Here is a 16,623-nt window from a genome sequence, read left to right as displayed (position 1 = left end):
ATCTTTTGCAGATTAATTCAGAAATGGTAATCTCTTGTTTAACCGATGCAGATGATTTATGCACATCTTGGTCTTCCCCATTGAATGGAAAGGGCAACTATAAACTTCCAACACCAGAGGGAGGCCTTACACAACCTAAGGGGCCTCAAGACATCTTCATGGTATGTTTGAGTGATTGTTTTGGTGTCAATGAATGAAGAGGACAGAATCACAAAAAACAACAACCTTTAATACCTGGTGTCACAGTGTTGGTGGAACTGTAGATATACTGAGATGCCAAGTCTATGTTGTACAGAACTGATCAGAATATGCCATTTTACAATGCTGATATTTTTGTTATCACCCAGGTCAATTAATGTTCATTTACCGACTAAACTAGAGACATTGTTTACCATCTCTAAATACAGAAGTCTTGTGTACAGACAGCATTTCCTCTGACAATAATCCACTTACTGAGGTGACTGACATTTAATTGACCAATCAGGCCTGAAAAAGCCTACCGTTTAAAACAGATAATGCAAATACAACGAACTATTAGGTAACACAGTTGTATAAAAGTAAAAGAACAAAAGAAAAAATGTAACAGACACATGAAGCCAACCTGAATGGAGGAGGGCTGAACAACTTTGTATACCATATGGCTAAACAACAAAACATGTTTTCTAAAAAAGAAAAAGAAAAGAAAAAGAAAAAAGCTGGGCAATGGGTTGACAACGCTACCATTCAGAAGATCTTTAGAGGCTACAATATTGTAATATTTAACATGTAGACGTCAGAGAAAAATCATGCAGCTTCATCTCTTGACACAACAGGTTATAAAATATAAATTGCTGTTTGTAACCAAACTTGATCTTAGAATAGTTGCAAAGTAGGTCTTGAGCCTTTTGTATAATAAAAACGTTACCTTGCTTCCCATTTAAGGGCCAAATATTAGAAGCAAGCCCTTACTCAAAATATCGCAATCCAATACCTGTGCCGATGTTTCATCCGTGTGAAGTGGTTATATAGGCCTTTATAGCAAGGTCTGATAAGCCTCTTCTAGTGGCCCCAGTGTGGAAAGCAAGTCATTATGCAATGTGACACTACAATGTTTGGCCCTTTTATGTTTGTTGCATAATACATTATCTACCTGTTTTGTGGTGTCAGCAAACATAGGTAAAGAAGAATGATGTGTTAAAAAAATAAAGTTTGTGCCTTAAATGTGACATTTTGTGTTTGAATGAATATTATACACTACCTAAAATCATTTCTTATCAGGCCAGGCTTGAGCGCTGACCGGTGATATTATCAGATATTACAGACCCCCTGACAGATAAAATTGTGAAAAGTCCTAAAAAGTACAGTTGCAATCTCTCATATGCGTTGACGTTTCTATTGAGTCGATGTAGATCTCAGCTGCTAAACTCCTCCAATAAACACGGCAGGCACCATACCACACACACGCACACACACACATACATCACGGATCATATCAAGAAGTAAAACAATGAAACCCATATACAGTGCAGCGCTTACATTAAGAAGCATTAAAATATTTCCACCCTGTAAAAGCTCGTAATACAATACAAATACATGGTCAAAATGCACATACAGTAGACAACTTAAGTTTCCTTATCCCTTCTAGGAGAACTGCTTGGCACGATTGTCATAAAACAACAAAAGCTTAAGGGATTGAATCAGTTTTAGGGAATAAACCAAAGGTGAAAAAAAATGGACTGGCTTGGATATCAAACAATCATGCTCATAGAGTAGGTGAGGTCAGTGAAAGCAAAACAGGCTACGGGTAAGGTACTCAAAATTTAAGGCTACTAATAACAATAACAGTTACTGTATACTGAATATCAGAGCTAAACTGGTGAGGACAGGAGGGAGGTGCAGATGTTTAGCTACTGCTGAGCTTAGACTAGCTACTGCTGAGTAGTACTACCTTTTATTTTTGCTAACTGTAGCCACACCTCTCATGAAATGCTACAAGAACACTGGTGAATTACACCAGAGGGAGGGAGAAAGTAAATGGCTTATTCAACACTGGACTGCCTGTGAATGGTGGCTCAGATTCTGTTTAATCTGAAATGATTACATACTACTCAGACAGACCTCAGCCAGATATACATAGTGAAATAATCTGTTTATAACTAAATGGTTTCACCCTTTTTCCACTTTTTTGTTAGGCAATTAAACTGTCTGTCCTGGTTTTCAATCTAACCATCTTTAAATATTCTTAAATGATATACAGATAACAGCAACATACATAATGACAGTAAAATGAATAGTTTCAAAATAACTCCCTGATTAAATTAAAGCCATGATATGCACATGTATGGTGACAGTCTGCAGATTTCACTGTTATCTTTACTCATGACATAGAGCTGTTTATGACCAATCAATGACAGTTTAAGAATGGTAATGTACAAACTTGCATAGATAAAGTGATATAGTATAGAGCAGCTTCATAATAATGTGCCCAAAAATGGAACATTCTTTAATATTTTACTGTAGAGGCTTTTCTGACGTCCTTATAGCTGCTTGTTGTTGGAGGTCAAACTACCAACAAAACAAAACATCGACACTCGGACCACTAACATATGCAAGTTTGCAATTTGGGCCGGCGGCTATTTGTTAAGTCTCAAAGAGTGGGAGATCTGATCTGAGTTAAGCTTCTGATGGTTGGATGGATGTTTATCAGCTCTCCTGCTCAAAAAGGCTTAGGAAATATAGACCCTTGGTAACACAGAACATCAGTTTAGGACAGTTCTTTTCTTTTTGTAACTGTATGGCTATTAACAGTATGGCATATGGATGACATCATAGAATCATCTGAATATAAAGGGCTTCACTGGCTGTCTGTAATGCTTTAAAAATGCCTTTGTACACGCTTTCCCTGGGATTACTTGGATTTGACCTTTTAATGCACAGGGGGAAATGCCTAATTTTGGCTATTCTCAATTTAAGGCTATCCATTTCTATTTGGCTAAACCACCACCTGGGATCAGAAAATTACAGGAGTGACATCTCTTTTACTGTTAAAATTGGTCCACAACATGTGGATACAAAGTCCTGACAGACTTTAAATTAATGCTTAATTTAAACTTTAAATTAATGCTTAATTTAAAGGGGAGCGCCACTCAATCTAGGGTTGTAAAAATGTATAACATCACCAAGAAACACAATCCATGGAGATGACTAAAACATTTAATGTCTGGATGTGCTCCAAGGAGAATAACTTAGGACAGATGGTAAAATAACAATGACAAAAATCTGGCTATAAAACATAAGCTGATACTTGACAAAATTCGCTTTCATAGGCTATTTATTGTCATTAAACCACAGAAAATAATTGTACTTTAAATTTGAGTGGCAATCCCCTTTAATATATGTTAAACGGTTTGGAAAACACTCAAAAATACAATACACAGACACTACTCTGAGCACAGTTCTATTAAAAGCGACAGGTTATAAAACATTGACATCATCAAGAGGACGTGCTGTACATTGAACTGAGAGTGACAACAGCCTCCCATCTCTACCTCAGTCGTGAACATGACAAAGAAATCATGTTCTTTGTGCAAATCGAGTGAACACCAAACATGCGTGGTGTAACTCTGATGCTACTGACTGAATGTGTAGAGCTACATCGAGTGTGGTGGTGGGGAAAAAAGCTTTTGTTGCGTACGACAAACCGACAAAATAGAGCGATAAAGGAAATGTTCTCTCTAAGGTGGCTCCTGCATGATATTGTCCATACAAGAGAAAAGCCTTTCTTAACATTGATTTTTCCTTTGCTTGCAATAACTCTCCAAAACACCACCCCACAGTAAGTAAACAACTATTGTAAGGACCACTGGAAGTGGCCCAGACCTGCTTCACATTCTCAAACCACCAATGTCTGACACGCATGGACACAGTGGTCCTTAGACAAGTCTGACCTCCTCTGACCTCTGACCCTGCACCTCTCATTGGGCCAAGTTGTCGGTTCGCTTTTCTACCATGCCTCTCTCATGCAGAGCGATGGATCCCAAAGCAGCCGGGGGCCGGTGCAGGCTCGACCCAAAAAATGAAGCACTCAAAGCGGGTGGGAGGAAAAGAATGTAAAGGGGTGAAAAGGAAAAAAAGATGGCCCATCCTCGCAGCGGCTCTCCGCTTCAGCTCTGATGGTGTGTTTTAGGTCGGTAATGGGTCGTCATCGCCTTTGCTGCACTTGCACTTGCAGCAGAGGACAATCGGAGTGGCCAGAAGAAGGAAGGGGGAGGCAACCAGCAGGAGCAGGCCAAATCCAGCAAAGATTCCCACAACCTGCAGGGAGAGGAGCAAAAATTGAACACATTCATTTCAATGTAATGTGATGTATCCACTGCTCTTACAAGCAAGACACCTCATTGCAAGGTTTGTTACATCCAGGCTTGAGTAGACCAATCTTATATCATATTTATTTATAACTACAAACTGTTATATTAATAACCCTAACTGAATCAAAAGAGATGTCAGCTGTTATTTCCTCATTTTCACAAGATCTCAATTTGGATTCTTTCATGAAAATGCAATACCACAGATTAGCCAGCAGAGGTCACCAAATGCTTCAAAAACAACATTGAGAAATTCTGTTTGCCCTGTGAATATTTTAGTGGTTTTCTTTGGAATACATTTTAAACAGCTTGTAAATTTAAGGATTATTTTATCTTAACAACATGAATCTAATAGCATGTGAATTTGCTCTTTTTTCATATTATACTTATACTACTGTTTTTGCTAGGTGTAGATATCTGTTACTGGATAAAATATGATCAGGTGACAAACACAGGTGACCTAGTGCAAAGCATGAAATCAGACCACAGGGACAAAAACAGGCAAATAAAGTTACTGACAGTCACAGCCATGTTTGAGATGATCTGCAACATGCTGGTGACAACCACAGACAATCTCAGTACTGTTAAATTTTCATTGATCACATTTTACATCGGTAAAATGTGAATTATACATTTTACCGATGTATAATTCACTTGCAACTGTGACTAAAGATCTATTGTGGTTGCTTTTATGCAAAATTATGCAAATTGTTGCTGGAGAAGTCCACATTGAGTAACCTAGTGGTTGAATTGCCAAATCAATTCACACAGACTGGCTTTGCTGGTATTGATGTTTGGGCAGAGAACCATTAAAGCTTGGTGGTGAACGTAGAATGTTCGGAATATGGGAGGGTCTGAATAACTATGATTACATCCTATTCCCCCATAGATTACAAAATATTTAAAGCAATGCTAACATTGCAAAAGGCATGTCCACATGAAATTAAACTCTTACTTCCTTGATTTTATGTATTGTTGGGGCGGGACATAGTTCAGAAAGGGATCATTTGCAAGAGTAAATCAATAAGGTGTCATTTTGGGAGACAATTTTATTTTAAGGCATAGGTGGACAATAGAGGATGTTCAAAGATTTATGAAGGTTTTATTTTTAAAAATTTAATTCATACCCACTAGTGCAAGATGATGTCACCATTTAAGATATTCTGTTTTACAGGAAGTATAAGTCATGTGAGGTCATCTCGTGGGGACGTTAATGAAATTTCCTCTTTACCATTGAGCAGTGTAAGCTAGTTAATTCACCACATGGGGGAGCCAAACACCAGTAGTCTCAGAGCCACAAAATTGGATACATAACATGTAGCTTCAGTCAACAGTGACTTATAATAGCACAAAGCCTTTCCCTCTGTTTTGAGGTCAAAGAGACATTTTGGGGGATCACTTACAGCCAGGTTTCTCCCTGTTATTAAAGACCATGTTACTACATTACTAACTGTCCTAACTATTTTTACAGTAAGAACACAGACTGTGCTGCAGAGGAAAGCACAGTGCACTGAGCACAATGTACTTCACAGACCCTGATGATGCTTACATGATTAGGATGTGACCTTTCGTCTAGCTGATGGCACGATTTGCATGGACACATAAACCTCATGTAATCCAATACAGACAGGGAGAGAAGATGGTTTTTTTGCACGATAGGTTTGCGCTGGTGCATCTTATGTATTTGTGTGAGTGAGCTAAAGGCTTTTTAGATATGAAGGAGTGAGGGGGTTGAAATGGGGAGAGCAAGAGAGACACACAGGGCAGTGAAGCTATAGCTGGCCTCCACCAGCTGAACTGTAATCATATGACTCAACCTGTCCCACTGGGCAACAGATGCTATTGTGTATGCTAATGTTGACAAAATAACAAGTATGTTGGACAAAGGGACATGTTGCCTGTGAATATATCATTTGGCTAAGGAGAGCTATTAAGGTGAAATGTGTGAACTGAACACAGTCGGCCTCTGATGCAGACTAAATGGGGGGAAATGACATGTTGTGTTCTATCTTTCTCATGTAATCTGTCATTTCATTTTTTAGTAGAAGAAGAACATTTAGTAGGAGACCTTGGTTATGTCAACCTTTTTGTGTGAAAGGTGTACATAATAGGCTTAGCTGGAAACAGCAGGACACTGACCACTAGACACTTGTCGCTGCAGATGGATCAAGCTGTCCTTTTTCTATTGTGCTATCAAGATATTACCAGCCCATTGCTGAATGCCAGTTTGTGTGAGACACAAAGAGAAAAAGAGGCAGAACTGGAGATCACATGTATGGCCACATGCTGCAGTGTAGTTAATGTGGGGGTGTGGGGGTGGGGGGGGGGGGGGGGGGGGGGGGGGGGGGGGGGGGGGGGGGCTGAGTGAATGTGAGAGACAAGGGGGGGGGGGGGGTTTCCTCACCTGTGTTCTGTGCCAGATAACAGACGCCCTGGAGTGGCCCAGTTTGTTTCGACAGGGCCCTTTGTCATAGTGGATCAGGAGAAAGTCATCCTGTCATACAAACACATGCAACAGAGATAAAGATTGACCATTATAGCAGTCTGAAAGACACATGGCAGCTGTTCTGACAAAATTGCTTTTTAAAAGACCTGTGTGCCCTGGATGTCAGCGCTCGTACAATTAGGATTACATACGGTACAATGGCTCATAAGTCACCCTTATCCAAGCTCTGCTGAAACTGTCATTTTTACCGGTCTTGTGATGAATAAAAAAAAAAGAAGAAAAGCTACATGCAAATACATTCATTCCTTATCAAATCCAAGGTTAAGGTACAGTTTCCTGATAATGAAAGCTATTGCTGTCACAAGGAGACAAATGATGTCTACATCCAAGATTATCAGAGTGTGCAAACCCAGTATTGCAATACTTAAGTAAAGTGATTTTTAGTGTTTGGGAAAAATTGGAATAATGTTGCTATCACAGCTACTGAAGTGAAAATAAAGTAACAATAAAATTAGTAAGGACCAACTTACATCCAGAGATTCCAGGCAGTACCAGCAGAAGGCGTGTTTGCAGTTCTTGCACATCATCTGCGCACAGCCCTCGTCCCTCTCAATGTAAACTTTACATTTAGGACAGCGCTTGATTGGTGCATCGTCCTCTTCATTCTTATAGAAAGAGCTGGGAAGAAGAAAGACACAAGCTTCATGTTTTTGTTTCTTTTTAAATTCCAAACATTATTACATAAACCAAAATCATTTAACATTCAGTTTACTTGTAGTGCTGCAGATGAGATTGCTTTAATGCAGTGATCAATATTTATAATCTTTGGTGTAGCAGGATTGTGTGAAATGGTGGTTGGTGCCAGCAGTGTGAATAACTTTAGTCCAGGAGGCTGCAAATGTTATAGAAACCACCAATCACTAGATGGTATTGAACTCCCTCCCTGACTCCCATTGTTTCCCCTCCTGTTGGTGTCAGTTTGTCTGTATCCGTTTCTCCTGTTTCAGTAAAGTGCTGACTGCTGAAATCTGGGGGCGGGCAGGTACCTGCCATTCTGGGCGTTGTCGAAGGACAGCAAACAAGCCCATTCATTACCAAGCCAATTCTCCATGAACTGATCTCAGGGCGCCTTGAGTGAATTACAGCACACTCTGTACACCTCCATTCATCTGACACCTGGCAGCCATCGCCACACTGGGAAGCAAAACTGCTCTAAATATCTGCCCTGCATAAAGCCAATCCTTGTTTTACTGGAGCGACCTCGGCTAAAGCGAGTCAATCAAATCATCTACTTTGCATATCTAATGGTCAGCTATTAACATTCTTGGGTGACTCTAGTTAAACATTATTCTGGGCTACTACAGTGGTCAGGTTAAAGTGCTGTGGGGAGAAAATGACTTTCTTTGGGATGAAGAAAAGAAATGAGTAGTGCTGAACTTTTCACTTTAAACATAAGTCTATGTAGTTTGATCAGGTGTAGTGGACCATTAAAAAGAGGAGGATGAGAATTTCTCAAGTCATCATCCTCAAAGGTATAATAAAATGCATGGGGTGCAAAGAAAAATCAGAATGCAGTTATCAGAGACATCCTAACATTGAACAAGTGTAGTTTAAACACCAGGGCTCTTTACAACTTAGAGTAGACCTGTTAATCCCCTCTTTCCCTCCACTGTGGCCTCTGGTCCTGAACCTGTGGTGATAGAGGAAAGCTCAGCAGAGCTAATGACATTTCCAGAGTAAGAGGATATCACAAAGAAACGGGTCAGCCGTATATGTCTCAGGGCAGCCCTCTTCTGTCTCTTCCAGACAGATCCTGTATCCTTAAAATGAATAATACGCCCATCTCACACTATTTTACTGCAGTTTAATTTCAGCAGATTGTTTTCTAAATTCAAGGATGCATTGAGTGTATATATGCAGTGAATCCTGCTATATATTGACTAGTGGTACTGAGCGGTAGTGAGCTGAGAATGACATGCTACTTCAGTTCTGAGAAACTGAATATCATTTCCAGGGATTGCATCTAAACAACTGGCCCTATAGCAACTGATACTGTCCCGATATGTCAAAATGGAGTAAAATATATGTCTGAATGTCTGATGAAGAAGTAAAAACATGCTGGATAAAGTATTATATTATTTCTGGAGTGGAAATTACTGAGGTATAACATTTATAACTGTTGATGTAATAAAACTGAGCAAAGTTTTATTACTCTAGTCATTAAATTTAATTACTTAGTTTATTAGGTTTTCGTCAATATATTTATAACAGTAAAAATATCAGTTTTAAGTGTGTCAATAATAACTGAAGAAAATTAATTTATACACACAATTAAATCTTGGACCAATTAAAAGGGTAATGTGTTATTACATTATAACAGGTGATAACACAATCCAGTAGCTTACACTAACCTTTGTCAATTATAATATTATTTTGTTATGGTCCTTAATAATGTCCATGCTGACATATCCATATGTCAGCATATCCAGAACCCAAAGATATTTAGTTTAATATAACTGAATAGGCATTTTTGTCTTTAACCACACAATTAGTTAATTATGAAAATAATAATTCTCTGTTTATTAACTAAAAAAACGAATCATTTCAGCTGTAGCTACCACTTTACATCTGTGAAAGCCTCAACCTGTCACCAGAAAATAAACATGTATGAATGTGTTATCAGTGTATATAGTATACAGACACAGATGAGGTAAGACAACACCATTGTTAAAAAATGTAGATTATCTAAATAGGTAAAAAGCAGTACCTGTTTTCTCCTGGTAAGAAGGAGGTAATGGGCAGGTTGTTCTCCTGGCAGGCCTGCCCAGGGTGCCAGTTGGCCTTGCAGGCTGAGCAGAACTCCAGGGCACAGACAGCGCACTGGACCAGCTGGGGCAGCGTTGGAGAATCTGCTTCCTTTAGTTGGCACACAGCCTGGCAGGTCGAGGAAGGGCACCATGTCCGGCACGGGTCCAGCAGCACCTCTAATGGCACAAATTAATAGCCAGCATTATGGACAGATGTTCTTTTAAAAAGATCAGTTTCCTGCATCACAAAAATAGTTTGCACAACAGTTTCTTGGTAGAAAGAAGTTAAGTTGGTGTTAATATTTTGCAAAAATGTTTTAAAGATTTGAATGACACCTACAAAACAAGTCCATCTATTGTGGTGAAAGCCACAATAGATTATTGGATATCTTAAAATCTTTGTACATAAAACCAGAACTATCTGCATGGTTGCACAGACATTTTCAAAAAGGGACAATCAACTTCCAACCTGAAATAGAAATGCGAACTTCTGTTCATGCATATTTTATCTAATGTACAATTTTCAAGAATCATATTGGTACTTGCTTATGTTAGAACTGCATTTGTATACATGGTCTCTTTTTTTTTTCTTGCTTTGAGTTTTTGTGTTTTTCACCAGTTCTATTCTAAGTTCATAGCATGATGCACTTGCCCTTGCATCCTCTCCTTCCTTCCCCTTGCCTCTCTGCCAAGAACTCTGAGCACACGTTTCACATGCACTGTTGGCTCAGCCAAAGAAATATGGAAAGGTTACAGCAACTGTTCTGCCTGACTGGGTAGGACATCGATGAGATGGCTGACTACCCTTATCTAGGCAGCATCAACAGCTTTTTCTGTGGATTTTTATTCATTAGCAGGATCCCCCTATGTGTCCTGATATATGTGTTTGTGTTCATGCATTTATTCTTGCAAGTGTGATCTGCTTGTTGTGTGTACAGTCTGTGCTTCTGTGTAGGTGGAGAACCTGCATGTTGAGTACCTTCAAAGAGGAAGGAGGAGCACTGCTTGGTTGCTGGTTTCTATTGTAGCGAGGGATCTCCAATATTGTTGATTAGCATATCTACATTTACAGTACACAGCAAAGCGACACAGACCTGCCATTATCTTTCCAGCACTGATATCTTAGCCTTTTATCAGTAGGTTAACATTTATTCTACAAACAGTGTAAACTGTAGACATTGAATATGTAGCAGCACACTGAGACAGAGATAAAAACGATTTAACTAAAACATCTTGCTGTGCTAAGAGACCAGCCTGAGTCAGAGTCAGCCAGACAGTTTACGAGACTAGTGCTGAACCAATCCAATTACAGTCTCTTTAAACAAAGTCTAGGAGGCTTTGCCCTTCATGTATATTTGATGGGAGCTGGTGTTATAATTTGATGAGGATGGCAGATTTGAGTCTGAATACAACAGTGCAAATCGGAAAAACGTTAGGCCTGAGTACCTGTCACAATAATCTTCTCTGACTGCCTGCATGATGATTTGCAGTGAATGGTAGGAGTCCAGAATAATTTTATGTCAGAAGTTGTTATTGAAATGCTCGCCGCCAATTCTGTCAACTGCTCTTCAATTTGGACGTGGAAAAAATGGGTGGAAACGCAGAGAACACTTGATGTTGGTGAATATTTACTAAGCAAACAAGTATTGCTCAAATCTTTTCTATTAGCTTTCCTCAGATACCCCATTGTGTAATTCAATAGCAGAACAGTCCACAGGGGGTGATTCTTGACAGAACATGCAGCAGTCCAGCTACACGTGCCAGACTGGATTGTCATCATCCTTTTGTGTGCCAAAGTGAAATGCAGTAGCCGGGGAAGTGAGGAGAGTCCACGTGCGTCTGTGTTTGACAGCCTTTGCCCACACATAAACAAATGAGCAACTCTGGAGCCTTACGCTGACGTACTGCGGCTGCTTTTGAATTTACTCACCCCTTTCAAACTGAAGCTTCTTGTATCTCTGCATCATCTCCGTGGCCACCATGCACTCAATCTAGAGGGAGAGAGGAGAGGACAAGTGGGAGGGAAATAAGCAGGTCATTGTGCATATTTATAGACAGAAGCTGCGAATTTTTCACATTCTGAATTCACATTCAGAATGTGAATTCCATTTCAAGAACAATGTCAAATTCAAATTTCAACAAGATCTGAACTTGCTACTTGCTTACCAATAAGTCCTTTCATCCCATTCTTAGACAAAAACGGAATACAATTGCCAGAATATATTCAAGGTGCATACACAGGCCCACTCAAGGTTAAATGTACTCATTTAATGGGCAATGAATGTGTTCGAGTTTTGTAAAAGAGCAGTCAATTATAAAAAGGCGAAGGCACTGTTGTCAGAGCAGACAGAATGAGGTATATTTTGCCTGACTGGCAGCAGTAGTAGTAAAGGCCACTGACACTGACTGAATAGAAACACAAGGGCCGTGGTGTGCTGAACCATGCTGTGCCTCAGAGCCTCTGAGACCAAGTTAGAGAGAAGGAGAGTCCATCAACTGCCTGGAGGATGAAGGGTGTTTGCCCTCTTATTGACCTCTACTAGGAAGGCAAACACACAGGTTCACTCATTATAGTGGGATAAACACACTAATAGGTGCAGTGCAGGGGTCATCTTGAGTAAGGTTAGGGCTTTTTTGAGGTAATGAACTAACTGCAAACATAATCATATTACTAATTGGTACATTTTATTTGATGTGAAAAGGAGCAGCATGATAGGAAATACATGAGAAGGTTAAGACACCACCATTTACTTTTGCTCATTTTTTTGCACCTCTGGTTTAGCATGTGGCACATTTGCATGTACATAGTTACTTGCAAATTTCTATTCACAACTATCTGCAAACCATCCTTTATGGAAACTGCTCTGATAAAGTCCAGTTTCATGCTATCACAGAGCAAAGACATGTTGGCCACATTTGGTCATCATTCATGAACATGGTGAGTTGCAGGGAATGTGGTGGTATTTGCAATCAGCAACAACCTAAAGGACACTCATCTAATGTCAATCAAAGTAAAAAACAAATCACACTTTTACTTGTATCAGTACCTCATTTTCCTGCAGGTGTCCTCTTTTGGGACAAGCAGAGTCTGGGCAACTAATTGCAGTTTCAAGGCCTTCTTTAATCAGGAGCTCCACATACTGCTTCAGGCACTGAAGGAGAATCAGACAGACGGACAAACATTTACCCAGTTCAATATCCAAAGTCAGATGAAAATAAACAAGAACAAAAACAAAGCAGATTGCGCACCAGGAATGATGGTAAACAAACACTGACCCATAGAGTCTGACTGTCTGTCAATTCAGTCAGAAAATGAGGCAGGAATATGTGATAGTATGTAGCAAGAGTATCTGTTAAAAACCTTCATTCTGACAAACAGCATACAAGCAAAGTTAGTGACAAACTTGTGAAAAAAGTGGAGCATTTCGCAGGATTAAGAGCCAGATTATTTCCCACAGGATTTAGTGGAGGCCAAAACGGAGCTAAAGCAAACAGAGAATATTGGAATTATATTTGCCAGGAGCCAGAAACACGACTCCAAAAATATGCTATCATGCTTGGTGTCTGACTGATGTGTAAATATGCAATTATTATGTTATATTATGAGATATTTCGTTGTGTGTTTTTCAATTTTTGCTGCTTTATATGAAACTTGAAAGTGAGATTTGAACCATGTGAATCAGATTCATACTAAAATGTCTCTTTTAACAGCAGCAGGAATTTAAGTATTCTACAGTTTCTTCAATGTATGGAAAACATATTAAGTATAATATCTAATATGAAATTACTCATAAAAAAAGTAGCTTGAGTGAGACACCATGCACTCTTTGTGTTGACATTGTGGCTGACCTTTATGGAATAAACTGTACAGACTGAACTTTGGTAATGACTGCCACCACCCACACTGTGTTCTAGGAAGAAGTTATTTTTAGTGGTCCTTCTTGGGCATTGTTTCCTTATCTCTGGATTAGATTGTTTAGGATCTGACGGTGGGTGTTACAATTCCTCTGCCCTGGCCTTTTTCACACAGTTCCACTGTCACACAGGAGGGATGTGAGATTTGTAATAGATCCTGAGCTCATTAATGATTACAATACGGTGCAAATCCTGTGTGGCTCTTATTAAGTTAAAATCCATCTGAAAATCACATTTACTTTAACAGCAATTTGGGCGACTTATGTTCATTGAAGTGTATCGAGATTGAACTCTAACTTCTTTTCTGCGCTAGTTCCGAGTATAGCTCAATCAAAATGTCTTTTTTTTTGTGTGTTGTATTAACTTAATTTCTGGATCATTTATTTTCCCTTAAGTCATCCTTCTGTTGACAGCTGCAGGAATCTGGTGTATGTGTGGAATGTCTTGCTCACCATTGTGCAGAAGACACATTGGCACTGTGTGATAGTGGTCATCTGCTCCAGAGGGAACTCTCCAAGGCACAGCTTACAGGAGACCAGGGGGTCTACGGCCAGCTCCCAGGTGGGACGGTACCGCGCCGTGGTCATCTTCACCGCCACAGAGCTGATGAGACACAGAAAAAAGATGCAGAGTTAAAATGAGACAAAACAAATACAAATGGATACTATTTATAATCCTGCTACTGACAAGAGGAAATTCTTCAGAATATATCTAGCTCAGTTTTTTGTGTGTCTGTCTACATAATATATCCAGAGTCCAAGATGTGCTTTATTGGTTGTGACAAAATCAGCATGAAGATGTGAGCAAAGACAGAAAATGCATTGTGAGTTGTGTCCAGTGAGGGTGCACACACACAAACAGGTATATGCTATATGCAGAAGGACACCAGCTCTCTGCCTAAATGGCCCCTGTCAGCTGTGTTCATTTTTATTTCTGGCCTCATGCTTTATAGCAGTAGAAACAAAAAGAAAATATAGTTCAGGAGCTCCTGAAACTCTCAGAGCTATCAGCTATCTTGGCACCCTGTGACATTTGCACTTGGGATGACTTTTTTTTCCTCCACTGTGCGTCATCACGTTTCTTTGTGAGAGTCAGAAAGGGTTATTTTAGGACGTCTCGTCTCACTCCCTCCTTCCCTCTGTAGCTGAGAGCAAAGAGCACCCACTCAGCTGTTTACAGGAAGTGGTCCCGCGCACACAACGTCAACACAGTCAAGCTCTCCCCGTGCTGCCTAGCAACCGGCTGAAGGAGGATTTTGGAGGTGGAGGGGGCATGGATAGGAGGAAGAGAAGCACGGCAGAGTAGGAAAGATGGGGAGGGATCGCGGTTTGCTTTAACTGGTCACAGTACAGTCTGCCTCAATGTGCAGCTGCCTGTTCACAGACATACAAGAAGAGGTCAGTGGGTGGGGAGAGAGGGGGCCACAAGTTCACATTATCATTCCTGGGACTGTGCAACATAAATTTGAGTATCTAAAACATTTTTTCTTTATATTGGATAAATGTGTTACGTGAAGGTTTCTCAAGTGTCTCTTCAAAAGCCAAATGACATCTTCTTTGATGTCATTTTCAGAGAGACCAGGAGAATCAAATTGATCTAAGGCATTAATTGGCATTCATCCATCAATCCACTGTCCATCACACTGACAAGAAAACACTGAGCGCTGAGACAAGGTCCTGGGGTTTTTGAGGGATCATTGCAAAAAAATGTGTGTTTATGTATATATAAGAATATAGGCCAACATACAAATCACTGGAAAAAAAACAAATAATTAAAAACTGTAATAGAGGAAACAGTTTGCAGCCCTGAACTCCTCAGACAAGTCATCCCAAAGTCTGGGAGCCATAACTGCAAAAGTTATTTGTCTGAACATTGGAAAAACAAGAAAAGACACATCCAAGGTTCTCAGGGAGCAGGAGGGGACATAAAACGATAGCAGGTGCAAAATATAACTTGGGGAGAAGCCTTTATGGGCTTCATCAATAATCGAATTATCTACAAAACTTTTGTAGTCAATTTGAACAGCAACAGCCAGTGTAGAGAAGCCAGGTTCAGTGAAATGTGATCATGTTGCTTTGTCCCAGTTAAAATCCTGGCAGCTGACTGTTGGATGAGCTGTAGGCTGAGACAGATTTTATTTTATTTATTTACTGATGGCAGGGAGCAGGGGATTACAATAGTTGATCGACTGAAGTGAAGGCGTGGATAACATTTTTTCCAGATTTTTGGCAGACACAACATCTTTTCACAATAAATGTTGAGAGAAAATAAATGTAGCTAATGTGCTTCTTTGTTTAACTATCTGCTATAAAACAATCTTGAAACCTCACCTGAGTTTACGTTTGTTGATTTTGGCTATAAATTAAGTTTCCTGCATCTGATAAAATATTGGATAGATTACAGAATATTTTGATTAGATCAGCAGTTACTGACACTTTGATTCTTCTTATTTCCACTTTTCCATTTTCACCTATAGTAATGACATTGATAAACTGACATCTGAGCAATGATCAAATATTAAAGACAAATTCAATCAATCAATCTTTATTTATATAGCACCAAATCACAACAATAGTCATCTCAAGGCACTTTTCACAGATAGCAGGTCTAGACCGTACTCTTTAATTTAATTTAAAGAGACACAACATTCCCACATGAGCAGCATTTTTTTCAAAATTCCCCATTAACGGGAAGAATCCTCAGGCAGAACCAAGCTCTAGGTGGGTGGCCATCTGCCTTGACCGGTTGGGATATTAACTGCATACGGTTGGTAAAATAAACTCCATGATGTTTGAAATGTTTAAACTATAGTCACCACCGCTCATTATTAACTCTGATAACATGTGTACAGCTTGAAGTTGAGGGCTGCTTGATCATCAAGTAAGGTCACCATCCATATCCACCTCTTTTACTCTTCATCATAGTACTCTTTCACAGAAAACACACAAACCTGGAAACTTTCAAACATCTGATTGGTAACATTATATGGAGTTAAATGACAAGATTTTTTAAGGATCATAAAATATTGGTAGGGACAATTCGGTAACACCTTGACAAGTCTCAACCTTCCATAACCAAATCTACACCCATGAGCTATGAGGAAGCCCTGTTT

At 39.6% G+C, this 16,623-nt stretch overlaps 1 protein-coding gene across 2 annotated transcripts in view; it reads right to left on the bottom strand.

The window, feature by feature from the left end:
• Positions 1–208: 208 nt before the first annotated feature.
• The window catches only part of rnf144aa (ring finger protein 144aa), a 31,938-nt gene continuing 15,523 nt past the window's right edge, over positions 209–16,623 (bottom strand). For both annotated transcript variants that reach the window (XM_062440328.1, XM_062440327.1), the window contains exons 2-8: positions 13,964–14,114; positions 12,644–12,748; positions 11,527–11,587; positions 9,557–9,773; positions 7,320–7,467; positions 6,748–6,837; positions 209–4,293 (exon numbers count right to left, since the gene is read on the bottom strand). In XM_062440328.1, the coding sequence (XP_062296312.1) occupies positions 4,162–4,293; positions 6,748–6,837; positions 7,320–7,467; positions 9,557–9,773; positions 11,527–11,587; positions 12,644–12,748; positions 13,964–14,098 (888 nt within the window). In that variant the 5' untranslated portion in view covers positions 14,099–14,114 and the 3' untranslated portion in view covers positions 209–4,161. The remainder of the gene's footprint in view (positions 4,294–6,747; positions 6,838–7,319; positions 7,468–9,556; positions 9,774–11,526; positions 11,588–12,643; positions 12,749–13,963; positions 14,115–16,623) is intronic.

This window comes from Scomber scombrus, chromosome 19 (assembly GCF_963691925.1).
Source record: "Scomber scombrus chromosome 19, fScoSco1.1, whole genome shotgun sequence".
NCBI lineage: Eukaryota > Metazoa > Chordata > Actinopteri > Scombriformes > Scombridae > Scomber > Scomber scombrus.
This window is presented reverse-complemented; position numbering and strand designations above follow the sequence as displayed.